Source organism: Ascaphus truei, chromosome 15 (genome assembly GCF_040206685.1).
Source record: "Ascaphus truei isolate aAscTru1 chromosome 15, aAscTru1.hap1, whole genome shotgun sequence".
Taxonomy (NCBI): Eukaryota; Metazoa; Chordata; class Amphibia; order Anura; family Ascaphidae; genus Ascaphus; species Ascaphus truei.
In genome coordinates this window covers 14,002,208-14,029,301 of record NC_134497.1, presented here as the reverse complement: position 1 = coordinate 14,029,301, position 27,094 = coordinate 14,002,208, and the positions used below count along the sequence as shown (strand labels likewise).

The following is a 27,094-nucleotide window of genomic DNA, read 5'->3' as shown; positions in this document are numbered from 1 at the left end:
CCCCAGCACCTCACCCCAGGGTCCCCGGCACCTCACACCCAGTGGCACCTCACCCCAGGGGCCCCAGCACCTCACCCCAGGGGCCCCAGCACCTCACACCCAGTGGCACCTCACCCCAGGGGCCCCAGCACCTCACCCCAGGGTCCCCGGCACCTCACACCCAGTGGCACCTCACCCCAGGGGCCCCAGCACCTCACCCCAGGGGCCCCAGCACCTCACACCCAGTGGCACCTCACCCCAGGGGCCCCAGCACCTCACCCCAGGGGCACAGGCATATTATTATCCTTATTAGAAATATAGCTTTGTGCCACTGAGGACAGGTAATAATCACTAGTAACCCCAGATAACGGATAATAACGACGGCTCTCACCGCACGCGCCGCTGGGTCCAGTCCCCGGTCACTCGGTGTCTCTGTCTCTCCCGTGCGCGTCCCCGACACTGTCAGACGGCGCGAGGGGCGGGGCCGACAGCGTGGGGCGGGGCGTCTGGAGGCTAGCCCCGCCCCCGCTGGATCTCATTGGTCACCGACGCTCGCCCCTCCCTTTTTTCTAGGAGTGGCCCTAGAAAGAAAGGGGGCGGAGAATAGGAAGAGCGCGTGCGGGAGTCAGGACCACGCCCACTGTCTGGGGCTTCGTTGGATAGCGTCAGCTGGTGGCCACGCCCACCTAGTTGCATAGCCACGCCTACGTAGTCTCTGGCTCAGCCCCCTTGGTCTGGCACTCCAGGGGGCGGGACTTGTCTGAGCTGGGAGGGAAGCGCCCCCACGTGTGAGACTCAGGGACACGTGAGCCAGGGGGCAGCACCCAGGGTCAGTGTCACCTACCCCTCTATGTGACTGTCACTGTGTCACCTACCCCTCTGTGTGACTGTCACCTAACGCTCTGTGTGACTGTCATCTAACGCTCTGTCACTGTCACCTACCCCTCTGTGTGACTGTCACTCTGTCATCTACCCCTCCGTGTGACTGTCACTGTGTCACCTACCGCTGTGTGACTGTCACTGTGTCACCTACCCCTCTGTGTGACTGTCACCTACCCCTCTGTGTGACTGTCACCTAACGCTCTGTGTGACTGTCATCTAACGCTCTGTCACTGTCACCTACCCCTCTGTGTGACTGTCACTCTGTCATCTACCCCTCCGTGTGACTGTCACTGTGTCACCTACCGCTGTGTGACTGTCACTGTGTCACCTACCCCTCTGTTTGACTGTCACTGACCCCTCTGTGTGACTGTCACTCTGTCACCTACCCCTCTGTGTGACTGTCACTCTGTCACCTACTCCTCTGTGTGACTGTCACCTACCCCTCTGTGTGATTGTCACTGTCACCTACTGCTCTGTGTGACTGTCAGTCACCTACCCCTCTGTGTGACTGTCACCTACTGTTCTGTGTGACTGTCATTCTGTCACCTACTCCTCTGTGTGACTGTCACTCAGTCACCTACTCCTCTGTGTGACTGTCCCTGTGTCACTTACCCCTCTGTGTGACTGTGACTGTCACCTACCCCTCTGTGTGACTGTCACCTACCCCTCTGTGTGACTGTCATTCTGTCACCTACTACTCTGTGTGACTGTCACTCAGTCACCTACTGCTCTGTGTGACTGTCCCTGTGTCACTTACCCCTCTGTGTGACTGTGACTGTCACCTACCCCTCTGTGTGACTGTCACTCAGCCACCTACCCCTCTGTGTGACTGTCACCTACCCCTCTGTGTGACTGTCACCTACCCCTCTGCGTGACTGTCACCTACCCCTTTGCGTGACTGTCACCTACCCCTCTGTGTGACTGTCACTCAGTCACCTACCCCTCTGTGTGACTGTCACCTACCCCTCTGTGTGACTGTCACTCAGCCACCTACCCCTCTGTGTGACTGTCACCTACCCCTCTGTGTGACTGTCACCTACCCCTTTGCGTGACTGTCACCTACCCCTCTGTGTGACTGTCACTCACTCACCTACCCCTCTGTGTGACCGTCACTCAGTCACCTACCCCTCTGTGTGACTGTCACACTGTCACATACCCCTCTGTGTGACTGTCACACTGTCACATACCCCTCTGTGTGACTGTCACTCAGTCACCTACTCCTCTGTGTGACTGTCACACTGTCACATACCCCTCTGTGTGACTGTCACACTATCACATACCCCTCTGTGTGACTGTCACACTGTCACATACCCCTCTGTGTGACTGTCATTCAGTCACCTACTCCTCTGTGTGACTGTCACTAGTCACCTACTATTATTATATCCTCTGCGTGTTATTATATCCTCTGCGTGTTATTATATCTCTGCGTATTATTATATCCTCTGCCTGTTATTATATCTCTGCATGTTATATTGCTCTGCATACTGTTCTACGTGTTATTATATCACTGCATGTTCTTATATCACTACGTGTTATTATCTCTCTGCGTGTTATTCTATCTCTCTGCGTGTTATTCTATCTCTCTGCGGGTTATTATATCTCTCTGCGTGTTATTATCTCTCTGCGTGTTATTCTGTCTCTCAGTGTTATTCTATCTCTCTGCATGTTATTATATCTCTGCGTGTTATTATATCTCTGTGTTATTATATCTCTGCATGTTATTATATATCTCTGTGTTATTACAGTATATCACTCTGCGTGTTATTATATATCTCTGCGTGCTATTATATATCTGCGTGTTATTATATCTCTCAGTGTTTTTCTATCTCTGCATGTTATTACATCTCTCAGTGTTATTATATCGCTCTGTGTGTTATTATATCACGCTGCGTGTTATTATCTCTCCGTGTTGTTATATCTCTCAGTGGTTATTATATCTCTGCGTGTTAATATATCTCTCTGTGTTATTATATCGCTCTGTGTTTTATTATATCTCTGCGTGTTATTATATCTGTGCATGTTATTATATCTCTCAGTGTTATTATATCGCTCTGCGTGTTATTATATCGCTCTGCGTGTTATTATATCTGTGTTATATCTCACTGCGTGTTATTACATCTCTCAGTGTTATTACATCTCTCAGTGTTATTATATCTCTGCGTGTTATTATATCTCTGCGTGTTATTACATCTCTCAGTGTTATTATATCGCTCTGCGTGTTATTATATCTCTCTGCGTGTTATTATATCTCTCTGCGTGTTATTACATCTCTCTGTGTTATTATATCTCTGCGTGTTATTATATCGCTCTGTGTGTTATTATATCTCTCTGCGTGTTATTATAACTCTGTGTTATATCTCACTGCGTGTTATTATATCTCTCTGTGTGTTATTATATCTCTGCGTGTTATTATATCTCTCTGCGTGTTATTACATCTCTCAGTGTTATTATATTGCTCTGTGTGTTATTATATCTCTGCGTGTTATTATATCTCTGCGTGTTATTACATCTCTGTGTTATTATATCGCTCTGTGTGTTATTATATCGCTCTGCGTGTTATATCGCTCTGCGTGTTATATCTCTCTGCGTGTTATTATATCTCTGCGTGTTATTACATCTCTCAGTGTTATTATATCGCTCTGCGTGTTATTATATCGCTCTGCATGTTATTATATCGCTCTGCGTGTTATTATATCTCTCTGCGTGTTATTATATCTCTGCGTGTTATTATATCTCTCTGCGTGTTATTATATCTCTGCATGTTATTATATCTGCGTGTAATTACATCTCTCAGTGTTATTATATCTCTCAGTGTTATTATATCGCTCTGCGTGTTATTATATCGCTCTGCTTGTTATTACATCTCTCAGTGTTATTACATCTCTCAGTGTTATTATATCGCTCTGCGTGTTATTATATCGCTCTGCGTGTTATTATATCGCTCTGCGTGTTATTATATCACTCTGCGTGTTATTACATCTCTGCGTGTTATTACATCTGTCAGTGTTATTATATCGCTCTGCGTGTTATTACATCTCTGCGTGTTATTACATCTGTCAGTGTTATTATATCGCTCTGCGTGTTATTACATCTGTCAGTGTTATTATATCGCTCTGCGTGTTATTATATCGCTCTGCGTGTTATTACATCTCTCAGTGTTATTATATCACTCTGCGTGTTCTTATATCGCTCTGCGTGTTATTACATCTCTGCGTGTTATAACATCTCTCAGTGTTATTATATCGCTCTGCGTGTTATTATATCGCTCTGCGTGTTATTACATATCTCAGTGTTATTACATCTCTCAGTGTTATTATATCTGTGCATGTTATTATATCTCTGTGTTATTATATCGCTCTGCGTGTTATTATATCGCTCTGCGTGTTATTATATCTCTGTGTTATATCGCTCTGCGTGTTATTACATCTCTGCGTGTTATTACATCTCTCAGTGTTATTATATCGCTCTGCGTGTTATTATATCGCTCTGCGTGTTATTATATCGCTCTGCATGTTATTACATCTCTGCGTGTTATTACATCTGTCAGTGTTATTATATCGCTCTGCGTGTTATTACATCTCTGCGTGTTATTACATCTGTCAGTGTTATTATATCGCTCTGCGTGTTATTACATCTGTCAGTGTTATTATATCGCTCTGCGTGTTATTATATCGCTCTGCGTGTTATTACATCTCTCAGTGTTATTATATCACTCTGCGTGTTCTTATATCGCTCTGCGTGTTATAACATCTCTCAGTGTTATTATATCGCTCTGCGTGTTATTATATCGCTCTGCGTGTTATTACATATCTCAGTGTTATTACATCTCTCAGTGTTATTATATCTGTGCATGTTATTATATCTCTGTGTTATTATATCGCTCTGCGTGTTATTATATCGCTCTGCGTGTTATTATATCTCTGTGTTATATCTCACTGCGTGTTATTACATATCTCAGTGTTATTACATCTCTCAGTGTTATTATATCTCTGCGTGTTATTACATCTCTGCGTGTTATTACATCTCTCAGTGTTATTATATCGCTCTGCGTGTTATTATATCTGCGTGTTATTACATCTCTGCGTGTTATTACATCTCTGCGTGTTATTACATCTCTCAGTGTTATTATATCGCTCTGCGTGTTATTATATCTGCGTGTTATTACATCTCTCAGTGTTATTACATCTGTCAGTGTTATTATATCGCTCTGCGTCTTATTATATCGCTCTGCGTGTTATTACATCTCTGCGTGTTATTACATCTCTGCGTGTTATTACATCTCTCAGTGTTATTATATCTCTGTGTTATTATATCGCTCTGCGTGTTATTACATCTCTCAGTGTTATTACATCTCTCAGTGTTATTATATCGCTCTGCGTGTTATTATATCGCTCTGCGTGTTATTACATCTCTCAGTGTTATTACATCTCTCAGTGTTATTACATCTCTCAGTGTTATTATATCGCTCTGCGTGTTATTATATCGCTCTGTGTGTTATTATATCGCTCTGTGTGTTATTACATCTCTGCGTGTTATTACATCTCTCAGTGTTATTATATCGCTCTGCAATGTGTTGCTGAATGCTCTGGCAGCAAAGGGGTGAATTGATCTTTTTTATTAATTTGTACCAAAAAAAAGAAATTCATCGAGTCCAGCCTCGTCTGGAGATTCACGCCGCTGTGCTTGTCCCCAGCGCACAGCGGGTTAAAGGGTCACATTCCCGGTCAGTGCAGAGGTTGGGTGGGGAGGGGGTTCGGGACAGGCTGGGGAGACTCTCTGGGGCTGAAGAGATGACAGCGGATTCCTGGGGCTGTGGGAGTGACACGAGTCAGGGCTGTAATTTTCCAGAGAGCTGGGAAGGGGGAGAGAGAAGGGTGGGGGCGAGGTGTGTGGGGGGAGAGATGGGGGCTGGGGAAGTGTGTGTGGGGGAGAGGTATTGTTGGTGTGATGCTCTGCAAGTCTGCAGGATAGTATTAGAGGTATATACTGTGTGTGTGTGTGTGTGTGTGTGTGTGTGTGTGTGTGTGTGTGTGTGTGTGTGTGTGTGTGTGTGTGTGTATATATATATGTTGTGTGTGTATGTATGTATATATGTATATGTGTGTATATAAGTGTGTGTGTGTGTATATGTAGCGGTATCAGTACCGTGTTAGCTGTGCTTTAATAATTAAAAAATGAATAGACAATGCCGTTCTGTGGCTAACTAAATGCTTTTATTTGTGCGAGCTTTCGAGATATACTGATCTCTTCTTCTGGCGAAGGGGTTTACTCAAATATATATCAACCCCGTTATAACGCGAATCCGCTTATAACGCGATGCGAGCGCGGCTCCCAATTTTCATATTTATGAATACTTTACAACACGATTATTGGTGTCTTAAATACTTTATTGTACAATGCATACAATTGTACATTATTTCTAACGCGATCCGCTTATAGCGCGACGTGATTCTTTGGACCCCAAGCACAGCGTTATAAGGGGGTTGACCTGTCTAAGACATGCAAATGAATATACAGGAATATTTACAGTTGCTTTATGCTTTACTGTGGAGGGTTTTAGTCACTTTTTTTTACCCACCATAACCTTAATATATATATATATATTACTGTTTTCAGTTGCTGTCCGCAGGAGGGCTGTAATGGTAGATGCCTTTGAGGGGGGATTTTCTCTGGCAGCAGGGCAAGGAGGGTTTGGAATGGGGGCTGAGTGGAGGAGGGGGGGGGACTTCTGGCTGACCTCTGAACCCGGTCTGTGTTTCTGCCCTGGCCATATGTCCCCAACCAAGGGCCCCTTTATTTGCTGCACAGGTAACATGAGCCATTGGCATCAAAAGTCACCTTGTGTGTGTGTGTGGGGGGGGGGGGGGAGTAGGGGAGGGGGGAAGCAAGGGCTCGGTATGAAGAGCCCTCCAGCACTGAACAGGTTAAAGACCAATTTACCAAAGTGCATTGGAGCAGCAATGATGTGAAAGCACTCTGTCATGTAACGTCTCCCATCATGCTATTCATAGCTGTACCATTGCCACCCTTTGGTACAGGACATTCCTGTTTCTCATGCTTGTGACTCTTCCATGGGACCCTCAGACAGCCCCCCCCCCCCCGGCCCCCCAGTCACTAGCTCTGTAGCGCCCCCCCTGTATCGACTTTATTATTAGGTTATTTATAGCGCTCATGCCCTGCTGATAGAGGATGATGAACCCAGACATCGATAGAGGGATTCCCCTCGTCCCAGGAACTTACAATCTAAACGCTCTGTGTATGGACCCAAGAGACCTAATCCCAGTGGGGGGGGGGGGGGGGGATCCACAGAGTCTTGGTGGGGGATGAATGATAAGAGGGACAGACATGATGGCCAGAAAGTGACAAAGACAGCAGAGCACAGTGACAACAAATTCGCAGCGAGACAGCAGGCAGTTTTCCTGCGCCGATAACCCAATTAATATATATTTTAGTAAGTTTAATCAAGTAGAGGATGGTACCGTGTCAGCCCATAGAACAAAGACAAGAGAGGCCGCGCTTATAGTGCCGGCGACAGCGACGTCGCGGCAAAACAAATGCATTGCCGCCGTCGCGTGCGCTTACAGTAAGGACGGAGCGACGGCTTGGTCGCGATCGCTGGAAGCCATCTCGATTTGATTTTCCCAGCGACCGCAGCCTGACGTCACAGTCGCCGGCACTATAAGCGCAGCCTTAGGTAGAAGTGATTAGCTTTAATAGCTAACTCAGGGTTAAAAGGAGTGCAAGCTCTCCGGATCACAAAGGTCCCTTCTTCCGGCAGACGTTTTTAGTGAGTGGAATTTATTCTGTTAAAGGGGATTTTGGGGGGGACCCCAGCCTTGGTATGTATATCTTTATGTATCGGCTTCCAGGCACACAGCGCGTCACAGCAGTAACACACGTGATATAATAATATAACACATTATGGGAATAAGCGCTCCGGGCATAAAAGTAGCAAAAGCCGAGTCCCTGCCCCGCAGAGCTTACAGTCTAAGGCCTCTCACTTGGTGCAAGGAGCACAGAATCGGGGTCCCACAGGCAAAACATCCTTTTGGGGGACCCGGTGTTAATAGGTGGGCGCTGCTGCATTAACCTGTTCCCTTCTGTGCGTTGCTGGCCTCGAAAAGGTTTGAACAGAAATGTGGTTTGCGGTATTGATCGCATCTCTAAATTTGCCGCTGTCGCCTCTCCTTCTCCCCCTCCCCCCCCCCAGTCCCATCCCTCTCAGCCCCAGCATTCCCCCTCCCCACCCCCCTCCTTTTTCTGCTTATCTCCTACCCGCACCCCAAAGCTTCCCCCCACAGAGCAGCTGGGGGTTCCTTCCTGCCATGCTCCCCCTTCCCCCCCCCCCCAGCATGCAGAATGCTGCCAGCTTCCTCCCCTGCCCCCGGGAGGTGGGAGGGGAGGAGGGGGGGGGGTGGGGTGGGTTTCCTCCATGCTAAAATTAAAAGGTGTATTTGAAAGCAGGGAGGAGAGGCTCGGGACTGCAAAGCCGGATGGCCTGAGACCTCTCCCAATTCCCCGAATTGGCCGACCCGGAGGTGGGGGGAGGATGTGGAATCACAGCTGTAATGACCTCCTACAGACAGGGAGGAGCACCTCTATTCTGAGTAACCCCTATTTGCCCAGCTGTGAAAAGACCCTAATGTGGAAGGGGGTCAAGGGATTGCCCAAAATGTGCCATTAAAATGGAACCATTCGGACGCGAGGGTAAACGCGCAGGGACCGGGCTCCAATGACTGAGCCTGCCCTCCAATTAGAAAGATTGCCTCCCAATTACAATGTCTATAAGATAAGATCATTTGCTGTGCATATGTATGTATATCTTTGTTTATATCGCACCATCATGGTACACAGCGCTTCACAGCAGTAATACACGTGGCATAATACAACACATAGATGGGAATAAGCGTTTCAGACGTCAAAGTAACAATAGGAAAAGGAGGCCCTGCCCCGCAGAGCTTACAATCTAGGTGGAGAGAACCTGCAGAAGCAGGGTGTTCTGGTAAGTGCGTCTGCAAGGGTCCACGGTCAGTGCATCCGAGATGTATAGTATCAGCCACGGAGCTACCCATGTGCATCGTTACAGAGGTGTGTTTTAAGAAAGGTCCTAAAGGTGGATAGAGAGGGTGCTGGCGGGATATTGAGGGGAAGGGAATTCTGGAGGTGTGGGGCAGCGAGTGAGAGAGGTTTTAGGCAGGAAAGGGATTTAGGTACTAGGCCACACAGCATGGTATTAACTGCAGGCTTGTCATTAGGGTGCTGGGTCGGTCTGTTGAAAGCGGTGGGTTTGGAGGGAACTCTTGAAAGGGTGAATGGTGGGGGAGAATCGGATGGTGCGGGGGGGGTAAGGAGTCCCACCGTTGGGGAGCAGCCCCAGAGGTGAGAACGAGAGGAAGGAGAGCAGTGGGTGATGAGTGGAGACTGCGTGTGGGAGAACGCTTGGGGAGGTGGGGGGGGGGGTTGTTAGATTGGAAATGTAAAGAGTGAGGGGGGGTTGTCCTGGAGAACTTTGTAGGTGGGATCCAGGGCCCACAAATCCGATTCTGCTGGGTATGGGGAGCCAGTGTAGAGATGAGCAGTGACACAGCCAACGCAGAACAGTTGGTGAGGTTTTTGGATGGACTGGAAGATGGACAGTCGCAAGAGAGGAAAACCAACTGGGAGCAGGTTACAGTAGTCTGGTCGGGATGTGAAAAGTGCATGAATCAGAATTTGGATGGATTGCGTGCCCTGGAAAGGCCGTATTTTACCAATGTGTCTGACATGGAACTGGCAGACATTGGTGAGGGAGTGGATGTGTGGTATACAGGAGAGATGTAAGGAATCGAGGAACACGTCCTTTGCGACGTGTTCCCTCCTTACCTGTCTCCGCACAGGCCTACGCTCTGGCACTAGCGCGTGCGCGCACGTGCAGCTCTTCTAACGCTGCCACGGAGCTTAACTCCGCCCCTCAGATGCGCCTCGCTTCTCGAGCGCGGCGCGCTCACGTGACGTTGTGCACCGCTCCCCAGCTGCGAGGCAACTAATCAGATGCCACTTGTCTCCTGCATCCTATCGCGACTCCCTCTGGGGCCGCGCCTCCGCTCCACCTCCTGTTCCATTGGCCCACGCCAGTACTTATACCCTGCTCATGCTCAGAGTCATTGCTGAGCATAACTAGTTGTAGCTTTGTGCTCCTGCGTCTGTTGTGCCTTGCTACTGTCTCATTCTCTCTTGCAGTTTTTGGATTCTACGTGTACCGACCCGGCTTGACTACTGAACCCCTCTGGATATCGACCCCGGCTTACCCTCGACTACGTGGTACCTCTCCAACCCAGACCACGGCTCTACGGACTTCTACGATTCTGATATCTCCAACCCCAGACCACGGCTTAACGGACTTCCACTATTCCGACCTCTCCATCCCAAGACCTTGGCAAGTATCTGGACTAACCCGCTCTCTCCAACCCAGACCCGGCTACGTTGACAATCCGCCTGCCGGGCACGCTTCCGCTGCTGTGGGTGCGTGGTTCTATACTTCCCCCACCTCAGTACCGGGGTCCTGTCTTGCTCGTGGGTGGCGCAAGCGTTACGAGAGAGGAGTCAAGTATGACACCTGGAAATCTGGTTTGTGTTGGGGAGAGGGTAGTGGAGCTATCCATCGTTTTTTCAAGGAAAGAGAAAGCCTTCCAGTGAGTGAGACAGCCCCCAAGTGAGTGAGTCTCCCTTTGCCCCCCGGGGTTACATTCCAGAGCTGGCTGCACGTATTGAAATTATTATTTAAATCAAATAGTTCGTAATTTTTCTTCCGGGGCTCTGTAATATTAAATATGATAAACACCCAGCAAAAGTGGTTGGTATACCTACGCCACCTGGCAGGAACAATGGGCAATTCTGCATATCTAATCTCATTAATCGGGATGTATGTAACACAGAAGTGTCATGCTAGTGAGTCACTTTGTAACACAGGACAGTGTGTTGGGTATAAAGGGGTGACAGTCAGTTACTTACACTATATGGAAGCCCGGTGGGAGGACAGCCATGTGACACAAGAATGGACAGTGACCAGCTAGAATTTACTCTTCCTCCACTCACTAAATCGCCTCTCCCTCCTGGCCCAACAACCAGCTCCTACTCTCCACATCCCTTGTACCTCCGAGACTTGTGTTATTCCCCCTCATTGGGTGAGAGTACCTTCCAGTAAGAGACCACTTCCCAATCAGTGAGACTGCCCCCCCCCCACCACCACGTGTGAGCCCTCCAATAAGTGAGACTACTTCAAAATGAGTGAGACAGCCTTCCAATGAATGAGTCTGCTCCCCAATGAGATTACCTTCAAATGATTGGATGTCACACAATGAGTGAGACTTCTCCCGACCCCAGTGAATGAGACTGCACCCCAATGCGTAAGACTACTACCCGAATGAGACTGCCCCCCCCCCAATAAATGAGACTACCTTCCAACGATTGTGAGTACCTCCCAATGAGTGAGGCTAGTTCCTGAGTGAGACTGCCTCCCAATAAGTGAGACTACCCGATTGAGACTGCCCCCCCAATGATTGAGACAGCTCCCCAACGAGTGACACTGGCTCCACGAGTGAGATTTGACAGCCAAATGGGAAACAGGGAGACACCCGCTCAACCTCTAGGTTTGTATGGAGGGAAGGAGGGGTGCACTAGGGGAGTAGTAAAGCAGGGTTCACAGGCTGTCTCTTCAGAGGTGGAGAGTAGGCTGTGGAACCCCGCCCCCCCCCCCCCCCCCATTGCATGCACTCGCTAACCAATCCTAATTATAGTGGGTAGGTACTTGGTATGACCGCTGTACAGGGGTCATTGTCCAGACGTTGTGCGCGTAAATTGACTGTGTGTTCCTAATATGAAAAGGCAGCAGGCCATGTGTTTAATTAATTGAGAAAGTGCGTCTTGCCTCCCTGCGCTCTCCCACCCTGGGTGACGGCGGCTGACAGGGGGGCAGGGCTTTCTCTTCTCCCCTTATTGCGTGTCCCCTCTTGCTTCCCCCTCACACAGACTCACATCCTCTTTCTCCAGCTCCCCTCCCCCGTCCTTTTATCTCTCCAGCTCTAAAACACCTTATTCCTGTCCTTGTTATCTGCCCTCCACCCCGCCCCCCCACATGCGCAGATCACCTCCACCCCCTCCCCTCCAACCTTCAGTCTACACTCAACTTATCCCCATACCCAGTGTCTCTAAGCAATAAACCCAGCACCTGCCCCCCCCCCCCCTCTCTGTACATACACCACAGGGTAATTCCCGTTATACCGTACACAACAAACACGGGCATTGCTGGTGCTACCAGTCTTGTTGATGGTTTCCTCAGTGATTCTTAACTTTCTTTTATTATATTGCAGTCTTCCTATATATATAAAGAATAAATGAGTTCACAGCTATTTTCTGCTTTATATATATAAATATATAAATATCCCCGTTGGGCCGTTTGTCGGTATGAGTTGCATAGAGCGTCAGCTCTGTGGTTCAGCCCCTCACATTAAAGAGAAATAATCATATTCATTCAACATTCCTGCTGGTTTTTTATTACCGTACCTGCACCATCTGCGCCCCGAGGGGCTAATAGTCAGGGAGTAAGAGGGCAGCAGGATAGGGGGCAGATTAGGAAGGAGGCGCCGTATGGCAGATGGCGGGATTACCCCACCCTGCTGTATAGGAGAGCAGGGAGGGGATCATCAGGATTTCTTCATTAACCCCTTCACTGGCAGAGCGGCCAGTACTGCAGCACAGCGCAATATGTGTGTGTATATATATATATATATATATATATTATAGGCATGTGTGACAATATATCATCATGTGCAGGTCTTTAGTCTTTCTAGCAGGGTAAGGGTTAGGGCTGCATTGATGTGGTGCACCTTCCCCCTCCCCCCAATCTCGTTCATGGGGGGGGGGGCGGATAGAACCCCAGTGCTGTAGACAGGGTGGGGTCAACGCTGTGGATAACAAGACGGGGGAAGGGGGGGATTTTTGATGCAGAAATGACCCCCCGCCTTCCCCCACCCCCCTTCTCGTCACAGACGTGTGACTTTGGGAAGGTCCCTTTAGGGGGAGACTGCGGAGAAGGATGAGAGACGGAGATCTGAGAGAGGGGGGAGGCCGAGAAAAGGATGAGGTGACTCAGTGTTCCTCAGTCACACAACACCCCCCCCCTCCTTCCGCAGTGTGCTACTGTATATAAATATATATATACACACATACAGATATATAGATACCGTCCTGCAGATATATCTCTCTCCCCAGCTATACACTGTGATCTGACTGTGTCTCACCCACTCTCTGCTCATTATATACCAGGTGATGTCTCGCTACAAATACCACGGACAAAAAATAACTAAAAATGATTCTATCTCATGTACAAAGAAATTCTAATTCAGCTTTAAATAAAGACGTGTGGTCAAATCGTTTATTAACTTCCAGTTTTGTGTCCAGCCCCCACCGTAAATCCGAAATAATTTCATCAGAACTAGGTGGGGTTTCTTGTTTATATCTTAAATGAAAGGTATCCCTGGATAGACACACAGAGATAGACATACAGACACCCAGATAGGTAGGTAGACATAGATAGTAAGATGAATGACTGTATGTATGTATGTATGTATGCCTTTATTAAGATAGACAGACAGACACAGGTAGATCGACACCGACATACAGACACCCAGATAGGTAGGTAGACATAGATAGTAAGATGTATGTATGCCTTTATTAAGATAGACAGACAGACACAGGTAGATCGACACCGACATACAGACACCCAGATAGGTAGGTAGACATAGATAGTAAGATGTATGTATGCCTTTATTAAGATAGACAGACAGACACAGGTAGATCGACACCGACATACAGACACCCAGATAGGTAGGTAGACATAGATAGTAAGATGTATGTATGCCTTTATTAAGATAGACAGACAGACGGTAGATCGACACCGACATACAGACACCCAGATAGGTAGTTAGACATAGATAGTAAGATGTATGTATGTATGTATGCCTTTATTAAGATAGACAGACAGACACAGGTAGATCGACACCGACATACAGACACCCAGATAGGTAGGTAGACATAGATAGTAAGATGTATGTATGCCTTTATTAAGATAGACAGACAGACACAGGTAGATCGACACCGACATACAGACACCCAGATAGGTAGGTAGACATAGATAGTAAGATGTATGTATGCCTTTATTAAGATAGACAGACAGACGGTAGATCGACACCGACATACAGACACCCAGATAGGTAGGTAGACATAGATAGTAAGATGTATGTATGCCTTTATTAAGATAGACAGACAGACACAGGTAGATCGACACCGACATACAGACACCCAGATAGGTAGATAGACATAGATAGATAGACAGACACACAGGTAGATAGACACACAGACAATATATATATATATATATATATATATATATATATATATAGTTAGAGACACAGATAGTTCTATGTATGTATGTATATTTTTATTCATACAGCGCCATCCCATGTACACAGCGCTTCACAGTAGTAATACACGTGACGTAATAATATAACACGGGTGCACAAACTGGGGGCGGGAGATTTTTCTGGGGGGGGCGCGGGCAGTGGCAGAGGCCCCACACTCTTCCCCAAGACATTAAAACTAAATGCCGGGGGATCGCGTGAGGCTTCTGGAACCTAAACTTACGTTGCTTCAGCCGGCGTCTGGAAGCGTCTCCATGGCAACGCGGCGTCATATGACGTCACACGCGCGTTCCCATAGCAGCGTGGCGTCAAATGACGCTGCGGGTCACGTGCCCCCCGCGCGAAAGGGGGGAGGGGGTCGTGAGCACCGGAGGGCAAGAGACGGGGGCGCATATAGTGGGAATTAGCTCTTCAGACATGTAACAATAGGAAAGGGAGTCCCTGCCCCAAAGAGCTTACACTCTAAGTGGTAATTTGGGAGAATTTACAGACACAGATAAGTAGATAGACACAGACAGATAGACACACAGATAAGAAGATACACATACAGACAGACACAGATAGATAGAAACAGATCTGTAGATGGTTCTGTTTATATTTTAATCTAGAATAATATGGAATCCTTGAGTCTTGAAGCGATTCAGACATACCGCCACAAGACACAAATATCCCTCTCCTTCTCTCCCTCCTCTCCTTTGTCTCTCCCTCACCTTTCTATTTATGGCTTTCCTCTCTTCCCCCCTCTTTGTCCTTCCTCTGCAAATCCCCTTTCCTCTCTCCCTCCCCCCCTCAGCTAATCATTTAACCCCCTCATATATAGACAGAGCGAACCTCTCTAACTGTCGCTGGCAATGCAGGGGTTAACAGCCCCCCCCCCCCCCATGCTATCTCCCTCCAGTCTCTCCCCTCTCTGACCTTTCCACTGATCTCTCTCCTCATCCCCACCCCCTTCTTATCTCTCCCTGGGGCTGCTTTTCCCCTTCCTCCCCCCTCTTATCTCTCTCTCACTATCTGCTCCCTCCCATCCTCCCTTCTTGGTTTCTATTCCTGGTCCATTTTTCAGCGCTGACCCCCTTTCTCTGCCCACAACCCGCGTGGGGAGGGGGACCCTGTTCGCGAGAGGAGTGAGGGAACTGGCGTGCCAGAGACAGCTGGCACCTTACCCGCGAAAACACAGCATTTGCACTGCCTGCTGACTGAGCCAGCTCACCTATAGGCCCCCACAGCTCAACCCCCTACCCTCAGCACAGCAGTGGTTTAAATGCCCCACGGATGTTGCGGTTTATAGCCACACTGAGCATGTATATACATTAAAAAAAATGTGTGTGTAGTGGCTCAGTGCGTAAAACGCCGGCTGCTAACATCGAGATGAACCTGCTTCAATTCCCGGTGTCGGCTCCTTGTGACCTTGGGCAAGTCACTTTATCTCCCTGTGCCACCAAAAACTTTGACTGTAAGCTCTACGGGCCAGCGGCTGTGTCTGTAACACTCCGATGTGCTGCGTCCCGCGCGCTGTGCTGCAATTGTGACGCGCTTTGAGTCCCATTGGGAGAAAAGCGCGATGTGAAATACTTATGATTATATTATTTGCTAAATAAATTATCACAGGTCACAGGGTAAGCCGCGCTCCATCTCTCGGGAATCTGATGGCGTTCTCTGCGTGTCTATGTGCTTGTATACTTCTTACTGTGTACCCGTCTGTGCTTGTATACTTCTTACTGTGTACCCGTCTGTGCTTGTATACTTCTTACTGTGTACCCGTCTGTGCTTGTATACTTCTTACTGTGTACCCGTCTGTGCTTGTATACTTCTTACTGTGTACCCGTCTGTGCTTGTATACTTCTTACTGTGTACCCGTCTGTGCTTGTATACTTCTTACTGTGTACCCGTCTGTGCTTGTATACTTCTTACTGTGTACCCGTCTGTGCTTGTATACTTCTTACTGTGTACCCGTCTGTGCTTGTATACTTCTTACTGTGTACCCGTCTGTGCTTGTATACTTCTTACTGTGTACCCGTCTGTGCTTGTATACTTCTTACTGTGTACCCGTCTGTGCTTGTATACTTCTTACTGTGTACCCGTCTGTGCATGTACTGTATACTTCTTACTGTGTACCCGTCTGTGCTTGTATACTTCTTACTGTGTACCCGTCTGTGCTTGTATACTTCTTACTGTGTACCCGTCTGTGCTTGTATACTTCTTACTGTGTACCCGTTTGTGCTTGTATACTTCTTACTGTGTACCCGTCTGTGCTTGTATACTTCTTACTGTGTACCCGTTTGTGCTTGTATACTTCTTACTGTGTACCCGTTTGTGCTTGTATACTTCTTACTGTGTACCCGTCTGTGCTTGAACACTTCTTACCGTGTACCCGTCTGTGCTTGTATACTTCTTACTGTGTACCCGTTTGTGCTTGTATACTTCTTACTGTGTACCCGTCTGTGCTTGTATACTTCTTACTGTGTACCTGTCTGTGCTTGTATACTTCTTACTGTGTACCCGTCTGTGCTTGTATACTTCTTACTGTGTACCCGTCTGTGCTTGTATACTTCTTACTGTGTACCCGTCTGTGCTTGTATACTTCTTACTGTGTACCCGTTTGTGCTTGTATACTTCTTACTGTGTACCCGTCTGTGCTTGTATACTTCTTACTGTGTACCTGTCTGTGCTTGTATACTTCTTACTGTGTACCCGTCTGTGCTTGTATACTTCTGTGTACCCGTCTGTGCTTGTATACTTCTTAATGTGTACCCGTCTGTGCTTGTATACTTCTTACTGTGTACCCGTCTGTGCTTGTATACTTCTTACTGTGTACCCGTCTGTGCTTGTATACTTCTTACTGTGTACCCGTCTGTGCTTGTATACTTCTTACTGTGTACCCGTCTGTGCTTGTATACTTCTTACTGTGTACCCGTCTGTGCTTGTATACTTCTTACTGTGTACCCGTCTGTGCATGTACTGTATACTTCTTACTGTGTACCCGTCTGTGCTTGTACTGTATACTTCTTACTGTGTACCCGTCTGTGCTTGTATACTTCTTACTGTGTACCCGTCTGTGCTTGTCTACTTCTTACTGTGTACCCGTTTGTGCTTGTATACTTCTTACTGTGTACCCGTCTGTGCTTGTATACTTCTTACTGTGTACCCGTCTGTGCTTGAACACTTCTTACCGTGTACCCGTTTGTGCTTGTATACTTCTTACTGTGTACCCGTCTGTGCTTGTATACTTCTTACTGTGTACCCGTCTGTGCTTGTATACTTCTTACTGTGTACCCGTCTGTGCTTGTATACTTCTTACTGTGTACCCGTTTGTGCTTGTATACTTCTTACTGTGTACCCGTCTGTGCTTGAACACTTCTTACCGTGTACCCGTCTGTGCTTGTATACTTCTTACTGTGTACCCGTTTGTGCTTGTATACTTCTTACTGTGTACCCGTCTGTGCTTGTATACTTCTTACCGTGTACCCGTCTGTGCTTGAACACTTCTTACCGTGTACCCGTTTGTGCTTGTATACTTCTTACTGTGTACCCGTCTGTGCTTGTATACTTCTTACTGTGTACCCGTCTGTGCTTGTATACTTCTTACTGTGTACCCGTTTGTGCTTGTATACTTCTTACTGTGTACCCGTCTGTGCTTGAACACTTCTTACCGTGTACCCGTCTGTGCTTGTATACTTCTTACTGTGTACCCGTTTGTGCTTGTATACTTCTTACTGTGTACCCGTCTGTGCTTGTATACTTCTTACTGTGTACCCGTCTGTGCTTGAACACTTCTTACCGTGTACCCGTCTGTGCTTGTATACTTCTTACTGTGTACCCGTCTGTGCTTGTATACTTCTTACTGTGTACCCGTCTGTGCTTGTATACTTCTTACTGTGTACCCGTCTGTGCTTGTATACTTCTTACTGTGTACCCGTCTGTGCTTGTATACTTCTTACTGTGTACCCGTCTGTGCTTGTATACTTCTGTGTACCCGTCTGTGCTTGTATACTTCTTACTGTGTACCCGTCTGTGCTTGTATACTTCTTACTGTGTACCCGTCTGTGCATGTACTGTATACTTCTTACTGTGTACCCGTCTGTGCTTGTACTGTATACTTCTTACTGTGTACCCGTCTGTGCTTGTATACTTCTTACTGTGTACCCGTCTGTGCTTGTATACTTCTTACTGTGTACCCGTTTGTGCTTGTATACTTCTTACTGTGTACCCGTCTGTGCTTGTATACTTCTTACTGTGTACCCGTTTGTGCTTGTATACTTCTGTGTACCCGTCTGTGCTTGTATACTTCTTACCGTGTACCCGTCTGTGCTTGAACACTTCTTACCGTGTACCCGTCTGTGCTTGTATACTTCTTACTGTGTACCCGTCTGTGCTTGTATACTTCTTACTGTGTACCCGTCTGTGCTTGTATACTTCTTACTGTGTACCCGTCTGTGCTTGTATACTTCTTACTGTGTACCCGTCTGTGCTTGTATACTTCTTACTGTGTACCCGTCTGTGCTTGTATACTTCTTACTGTGTACCCGTCTGTGCTTGTATACTTCTTACTGTGTACCCGTCTGTGCTTGTATACTTCTTACTGTGTACCCGTCTGTGCTTGTATACTTCTTACTGTGTACCCGTCTGTGCATGTACTGTATACTTCTTACTGTGTACCCGTCTGTGCTTGTACTGTATACTTCTTACTGTGTACCCGTCTGTGCTTGTATACTTCTTACTGTGTACCCGTTTGTGCTTGTATACTTCTTACTGTGTACCCGTCTGTGCTTGTATACTTCTTACTGTGTACCCGTTTGTGCTTGTATACTTCTTACTGTGTACCCGTCTGTGCTTGTATATTTCTTACCGTGTACCCGTCTGTGCTTGTATACTTCTTACTGTGTACCCGTTTGTGCTTGTATACTTCTTACTGTGTACCCGTCTGTGCTTGTATACTTCTTACTGTGTACCCGTCTGTGCTTGTATACTTCTTACTGTGTACCCGTCTGTGCTTGTATACTTCTTACTGTGTACCCGTCTGTGCTTGTATACTTCTTACTGTGTACCCGTCTGTGCTTGTAACTTCTTACTGTGTACCCGTTTGTGCTTGTATACTTCTTACTGTGTACCCCTCTGTGCTTGTATACTTCTTACTGTGTACCCGTCTGTGCTTGTATACTTCTTACTGTGTACCCGTCTGTGCTTGTATACTTCTTACTGTGTACCCGTCTGTGCTTGTATACTTCTTACTGTGTACCCGTCTGTGCTTGTATACTTCTTACTGTGTACCCGTCTGTGCTTGTATACTTCTTACTGTGTACCCGTCTGTTCATTGCTGTAATATCCTTGGATACCCAACCATACTGAGGGGTGCACATCCAGCAAAGTCTAGGGGTGGGGGGGGGGGGGCACATGTATGGGCTGAATCCCCAAAATGTGGGCACACACACAAGGTCTTTCACTAAAGAAGAATAGCAATGTATGAAATAAAAAGATCAACATTTTGCTCAAGGTAAAAGCCCAAGAGTGGGCCGGAGGGTTTATCTTTTCATTTAATACATCGCTATTCTTCTTTACTTAAAGACCTTGTGAGTGTTCCCACATTTTGGGGGGATTTGTTCATTGGCCGGCAGACACAGGAGAATACGTCAGGGCCAGTGCCCTCTGAACCCCCACAAATGACTAATTGACTTCCTGCCCCCACATAATCTGTGGGTAAAGCTACACATTCCTGGCAGGCTTCGCAGGGACAGATATATATATATACTAGCTGATATACCCGGCGTTGCCCGGGATTTAATTTTCCTGCTCCCCCCCTATCTCCGCTCCCCCCTTCCCCTCCCTCTGTTTTTCCCCCATTCACAGCAAGCCGGGCCCCCCCTGCACATGAATGCGCCCCCCCTTCACATCTGTGATCCCCCCCCCGCTCACAGGTCTGTTCCTCCCCACCCCCCCCCCCGTTCACAGGTGCGCTCCCCCTCCCCCCATTCACAGCTCCGTCCCCTCCCCCCCCCCTCTCCTTCACGAGGTTGGGATGTATATACAGGGGGGGTTGAACCAGGGATTCACTAGTAATGTCATTGTAATACTTCATGTGTTAGAAAATGTTTCCTTCTGTGCTGATCTCGGCTTGTTGTCTGATTCTCTGCAAACCGGGGACCCTCCCGGGTATACTGGAATATTTTGCAGCTTTGATGAGGGCAATTCGGGGAAAGAAAATGGCGCCGACCCTCAGTTGTGCGGTAAGGCGATGATGTCTGCACAATGCGCAGGGACGGTCTGTCTGAGCCTCTTAGTAAGAGGAGGGGGGCTTCACATGGGGTACGGTGTTGGCTGTGCCCTTTGTTCTGTTCTGCAGTGGGTGGTGTGGGGTGGCTGCACCTGGAGGGGGAAGGGGCAGGAATGCTGGGGGTCAGAGGACTTGTACCTCTGGGAGGAGGGTTGGAATTTGGCTCTCAGAAATAAAGGCCCTATTCAGTCGCACTGAACACTCACCCTAAGGGTTCCCGTTCCCAGAGAGGAGTGACCAAGGGGCTATGTATGCTTAAGGCAAGCTCAGGCAGTCCTGAATGTATATATACTGTAACGTGACCTCCTGACTATCAGGGACAGGCTGAGACAGTCCTGGGTTTATATGTAATGTAGAGTGACCTGACTGCAGAGTATCAGGGACAGGCTGAGACAGTCCTGGGTTTATATGTAATGTAGAGTGACCTGACTGCAGAGTATCAGGGACAGGCTGAGACAGTCCTGGGTTTATATGTAATGTAGAGTGACCTGACTGCAGAGTATCGGGGAAAAGATTAGACAATCGGGGGTTTACATCTAATGTACGGTGTCCTCCTCCTTACTGCAGAGTATCAGGGACAGGCTGAGACAGTCCTGGGTTTATATGTAGGGTGACTTCCTCGCTCCGGATTATCAGAAGGTTCCTGCCCAGGCAGCAAAGTGGTTACCACAGGTTGAGAGAAGAGCTTCCTGAATTGGAGGAGTAAAGAAGGGGGGGGGGGGGGGGGGGGGGGGGGAGAGAAGAGGAACCTCCCCCTACCCCCAGCTGTGAGGGTCTATTTTAGGGAGTTCAAAAGGGGAAGGTTTGCTTTACCCTTCTGTCTGTGGGTATCCAGGAGGTAGTGGGGCAGAGCTAAAAAGTGGAACACACACATCCCCCTCCGCACCTTCCCAAATCCCCCCCCCCCCCTCTCTCTTCTCACCTGCCTGCGGAGAACAAAGACAGGCATTAGAGGTGGGCAATTTAGGAAAATCCACGAGCCCTCGGGTGAGCCACCCACAACGGTCTGGTTATTCTGGCTCTGCTGGGGCTCCCCGCCCTGACCTTTATTAATGGGTTACAGACGGTGTTATATGGGCGAGCGCTTCCACTGCACCTCCAATATAGCGTGCAAAATTAAACGGCACTTTTAACCCCTTCAGTACCGACGGGGCTGCAACGGAACTGCGGTCGTCTAAGGGTTAAAGGTGTGATATCACCCAAGAGAGAGAGAGAGAGAGAGAGAGAGAGAGAGAGAGAGAGTGTGTGTGTGTGTGTGTGTGTGTGTGTGTGTGTGTGTGTGTGTGTGTGTGTGTGAGAATCCCTTGCTGCAGCGGAAGCACTGTATGCTAGGTGATAATGGCGAAAAGCAGGGTTGCAGACCTGTCTAAGATGTGAGTGTGCTCACAAGTAATATTTTATATGATATATATATAAAGACATACATTATTTAAGTATGGTATCCTAACCAGCTTGAAAATTGCAAAGCCTGTACAACCAACCTCACACTGATGAGATCCAACAGGTCGAAACAGCTGTCTGTGAGTGGTTTGACTGGCTTTGCATCTAATCCCACGCTGTGCTTAAAAGCTGTATGAACAGGGAGAATTATCTTATAAGGGTTCCGTGTAAAAATGGATTTCAGGCAAAAGGTGACACATGATGTGCTCTTTTGCATGTCATTTCCCAGAATCCCATGCTGCAGTGGAAGCACTGTATGCTAGGTGATAATGGGGAAAGGCAGGGTTGTAGACCTGTCTAAGATGTGAGTGTGCTCACAAGTAATATTTTATATGATATATATATAAAGACATACATTATTTAAGTATGGTATCCTACCCAGCTTGACAATTGCAAAGCCTGTACAACCAACCTCACACTGATGAGATCCAACAGGTCGAAACAGCTGTCTGTGAGTGGTTTGACTGGCTTTGCATCTAATCCCACGCTGTGCTTAAAAGCTGTATGAACAGGGAGAATTATCTTATAAGGGTTCCGTGTAAAAATGGATTTCAGGCAAAAGGTGACACATGATGTGCTCTTTTGCATGTCATTTCCCAGAATCCCATGCTGCAGTGGAAGCACTGTATGCTAGGTGATAATGGGGAAAGGCGGGGTTGCAGACCCATATATTTTATTTATATAAATAAAACATGATAAAGATATCGAGCCACTGTGCGTGAAATCGGCGTGCAGCGCTGACACTCCTCCCGCAAGTCTTTAGGGAAGACGGGACAGATTCTCAGTAGAAAGCATAACAAGGTTTATCACAATGCAGGAGAGGGACGTGTTACTGGGAGCGCAGGGCTGACAGGAGGGTTATCTCCTTCTGCGTCACCCCCCTGTGACCCCGCAGCACCCTCCTGGGTGAGACATCTGCCTGCCGTTTATCCCTACACACTGCCCTCCACCCTTAATAACTCCCCTCCCCCCACCCTCTACCATATACTTATACACACACATACATATACCAGGGAGGGTGGAACTATTCCAGGACATTTACCACGTGGCTAGGGCCACAGACAGCTTCCCCTGGGGGCCCAGAACTAGTTTCCACTGACCCCCCCTCCCCCTGTGTCTGCAGCGCTGCGAGCCCCCCCCCCTCCCTCTTTCAGACCTCCGCGCTCTCACCCCCCTCTCCACTCTCTGTCTCGCTCACTCCCCCCCATGCTCACCCCTTCATCCTCTCTCCCCCCTTGATTCCCTCTCCCCCCTTGATCCTCTTTCACCCCCCTTCATCCTCGCTCACGCTCCTCTTACTCACTCTCTACGCATGTATTTCACCCGCCCCCTCTCTCTTCCCCTATCTTTCTCACTCACCTCCTCACTGTTCCTCTCTCACTCCCCCCTCTCACTCCCCCTTTCAAATCCCCTTCATCCTCTCTCAACCCCCCTTCATCCCCTCTTACCCCCGCTTCATCCCCTCTCACACCCGCTTCATCCCCTCTCACACCCCTTCATCCTCTCTTACCCCTCCTTCATCCTCTCTCACCCCTCCTTCATCCTCTCTTGCACCCCCCTTCATCCTCTCACCACTCCTTCATCCTCTCTTGCACCCCCCTTCATCCTCTCACCCCCCCCTTAATCCTCTAAACCCCCCCCCTTCGTCCTCTCATCCACCCCTTCATCCTCTCTTACTCACTCTCTACGCATGTATTTCACCTGCCCCCTCTCTCTCCCCCTATCTTTCTCACCCCCTCACTGTTCCTCTCTCACTCTCCCTTTCAAATCCTTCATTCTCTCTCACCCCCTTCATCCTCTCTTACCCCCCCCCTTCATCCTCTCTCACCCCTTCATATCCTCTCACCCCCCTCTACTCATATTTCACCAGCCCCCTCTCTTTCTCACTCACCCCCTCACTGTTCCTATCTCACACCCCGCCCTTCAATTCCCGTTCATCCTCTCACCCCCCCCTTCATCCCCTCTCACGCCCCTCTATGCATGTATTTCACCCGCCCCCTCTTTCTCACTCACTCATCCCCTCGCTGTTCCTCTCTCACTTCCCCCCTCAATTCCCCTTCATCCTCCCTCACGCCCTTCATCCTCTTTCACCCTCCCCTTCATCCTCTCACCCGCCTTTATCCTCTCACCCTCCCCTTCATCCTCTCACCCTCCCCTTCATCCTCTCTCACCCCCCCTCTACTCATGAAGTTCACCCGCCCCCTCTTTTCCCCTCTCCCACTCACCACTTCACTGTTGCTCTCACCCCCCCCCGCCCCCACCCCCCCGTTAAGATTCCTTACCTGGCTATTGGGGTCCTTACCTGGCTATGGGCTGCCCCCTCTCTGGCACAGGAAGCAGTCACTTTCTTTCAGGTCGCCAGAGCCCGTTCTGCCTCCGCAGTCCTCTGCCGCAGACCCCGTCTCCCTCCTACTCGGCACACGTCCTCCTCCGCTCTGCGACTGCTCCCGGCGTCCCACAGGTCGCGCTGCCACCATCACTGGCCTCACCCCAAAATGTGTCGCCCTAGACAACCACCTAAGTCGCTTTGTGTTTCCAGTTTGTTGTGCTAAAAAAGTACAGAAACGGCGTTCCCCTTGAGAAAAAGCCCTGTATATGTATATGTGTGTGTGTATATACACACACACACACACACACACACACACACACACACACACACACACACACACACACACACACACACACACTACTTCTAATAGTAACTTTATTTCATATGGTGCTTTTCTCCCAATGGGACACAAAACGCGTCACAATTACAGTATAGCGCGCAGTACGCAGCACATAGGATTGTTAGACACAGTCCCTGCCCCGTGGAGCTTACAATCTATGTTTTTGGTGCATGAGGCACAGGGAGACAAAGTGACTTGCCCAAGGTCACAAGGAGCCGACACCGGGAATTGAACCAGGCTCCCCTGCTGCACACTCAGTGTCATTGTTCACAGAGTCAGAGTCTTTACCTATATATATATATATATATATATATATATATATATATATATATATATATATAACATAGGGCGCAAACCACTGCAACATTTGTTTCCACGTGTGTATTCATAACAGCCTCACTGAGAGCTGAGGGTGCGGCAATATATTCCTATACTGCACTATATGTCACTGTCCCGTCTCCTCCGCTCTCTCTGTCCCCTGTGTGATGTGCACTGCACGTCCTGTGTGTCATTGTCCCCTCTCCTCCTCTCTCTGTCCCCCGTGTGATGTGCACTGCACGTCCTGCATGTCACTGTCCCCTCTCCTCCTCTCTCTGTCCCATGTGATGTGCACTGCAGGTCCTGCATGTCACTGTCCCCTCTCCTCCTCTCTCTGTCCCGTGTGATGTGCACTGCAGGTCCTGCATGTCACTGTCCCCTCTCCTCCTCTCTCTGTCCCGTGTGATGTGCACTGCAGGTCCTGTGTGTCACTGTCCCCTCTCCTCTCCCTGTCCCCTGCGTGATGTGCACTGCAGGTCCCGTTGTCACTGTCCCCTCTCCGTCCCCTATGTGATGTGCACTGCAGGTCCTGCATGTCACTGTCCCGTCTCCTCCTCTCTCTGTCCCCTATGTGATGTGCACTGCAGGTCCTGCGTGTCACTGTCCCGTCTCCTCCTCTCTCTGTCCCCTATGTGATGTGCACTGCAGGTCCTGCGTGTCACTGTCCCCTCTCCTCTCTCCCCTATGTGATGTGCACTGCAGGTCCTGCGTGTCACTGTCCCCTCGCCGCCTCTCTCTGTCCCCTATGTGATGTGCACTGCAGGTCCCGTGTGTCACTGTCCCCTCTCCTCCTCTCTCTGTCCCCTATGTGATGTGCACTGCAGGTCCCGCGTGTCACTGTCCCCTCTCCTCCTCTCTCTGTCCCCTATGTGATGTGCACTGCAGGTCCTGCGTGTCACTGTTCCCTCTCCGCCTCTCTCTGTCCCCTATGTGATGTGCACTGCAGGTCCTGCGTGTCACTGTCCCCTCTACTCCTCTCTCTGTCCCCTATGTGATGTGCACTGCAGGTCCTGCATGTCACTGTTCCCTCTCCGCCTCTCTCTGTCCCCGATGTGATGTGCACTGCAGGTCCTGCATGTCACTGTTCCCTCTCCGCCTCTCTCTGTCCCCTATGTGATGTGCACTGCAGGTCCTGCATGTCACTGTCCCCTCTCCTCCTCTGTCCCCTGTGTGATGTGCACTGCAGGTCCTGCATGTCACTGTCCCCTCTCCGCCTCCTGTGTGATGTGCCCTGCATCTCATGTGTGTCACTGCCCCCTCTCCTCCTCTCTCTGTCCCCTATGTGATGTGCACTGCAGGTCCCGTGTGTCACTGTCCCCTCTCCGCCTCTCTATCCCCTGTGTCACTGTCCCCCCTCTCTCTGTCCCCTATGTGTCACTGTCCCCCCTCTCTCTGTCCCCTATGTGTCACTGCCCCCCCCCCTCGCTCAGTCCCGTGTGTCACTGCCCCTCCTCTCTCTGTCCCGTGTGTCACTGCCCCCCCTCTCTCTGTCCCCTGTGCGGTGTGCACCAGTCGGTGACAGTCACACAGTGTGACTGTGTCAGGGTTGGCAGCCTGTGACATGAAGGGAGCGCCCCCTATCGGTCAGTAGGACATCACAGGCCCAGGGGGGGAGGGGTTTTATGCCGCGACGCGCTCTCGTCACGTGACCCACCCCTACCAGGCCCGCCTACGTGACGTCACCGGGAAGAGCTGGCTCCTGCTTCCAAGCGCGGTGACGTCACAGGATGGCGCTGCGTCGACGTCATCGCGCGCAGTTTCTGGTGTCCGACCGAAGTCCCGCCCAGCGAGAACGACAACTTCCGGTGCCGGAAATATGGAGCCCGGCGGGCAGGGTGAGAAGGGGGTAATAACCCGGGGGGCGGCGGGAGTGTGTGTCACTGCGGGTAGGGGAGGGTGCCCCGTGGCATGGTGTATGTGTGGGTGGTGCCCCGTGGCAGTAGGGTTGTTTGCCTCAGCGTACCTCCAATATGACAAGTTATTTAGTTCATTATCATGTTTTTTTTTTTTTAAGGAGACCCTTTCCATAGAGGCGTAGTGTCTGCAGGTTGGGAGGGTTGTTGCCCTGAGGCGTAGTGTTT

At 49.1% G+C, this 27,094-nt stretch overlaps 1 protein-coding gene across 7 annotated transcripts in view; it reads left to right on the top strand.

The window, feature by feature from the left end:
* The first annotated feature begins 789 nt into the window (after positions 1 to 789).
* The window catches only part of TPD52L2 (TPD52 like 2), a 50,732-nt gene continuing 24,427 nt past the window's right edge, over positions 790 to 27,094 (top strand). For 4 of the 7 annotated variants that reach the window (XM_075571676.1, XM_075571673.1, XM_075571675.1 and 1 more), the window contains exon 1: positions 26,694 to 26,848. In XM_075571676.1, the coding sequence (XP_075427791.1) occupies positions 26,830 to 26,848 (19 nt within the window). In that variant the 5' untranslated portion in view covers positions 26,694 to 26,829. Of the gene's footprint in view, positions 809 to 26,690; positions 26,849 to 27,094 lie in introns of those variants that run through there. The other 3 variants (XM_075571679.1, XM_075571674.1, XM_075571680.1) reach the window with 3 other exon arrangements.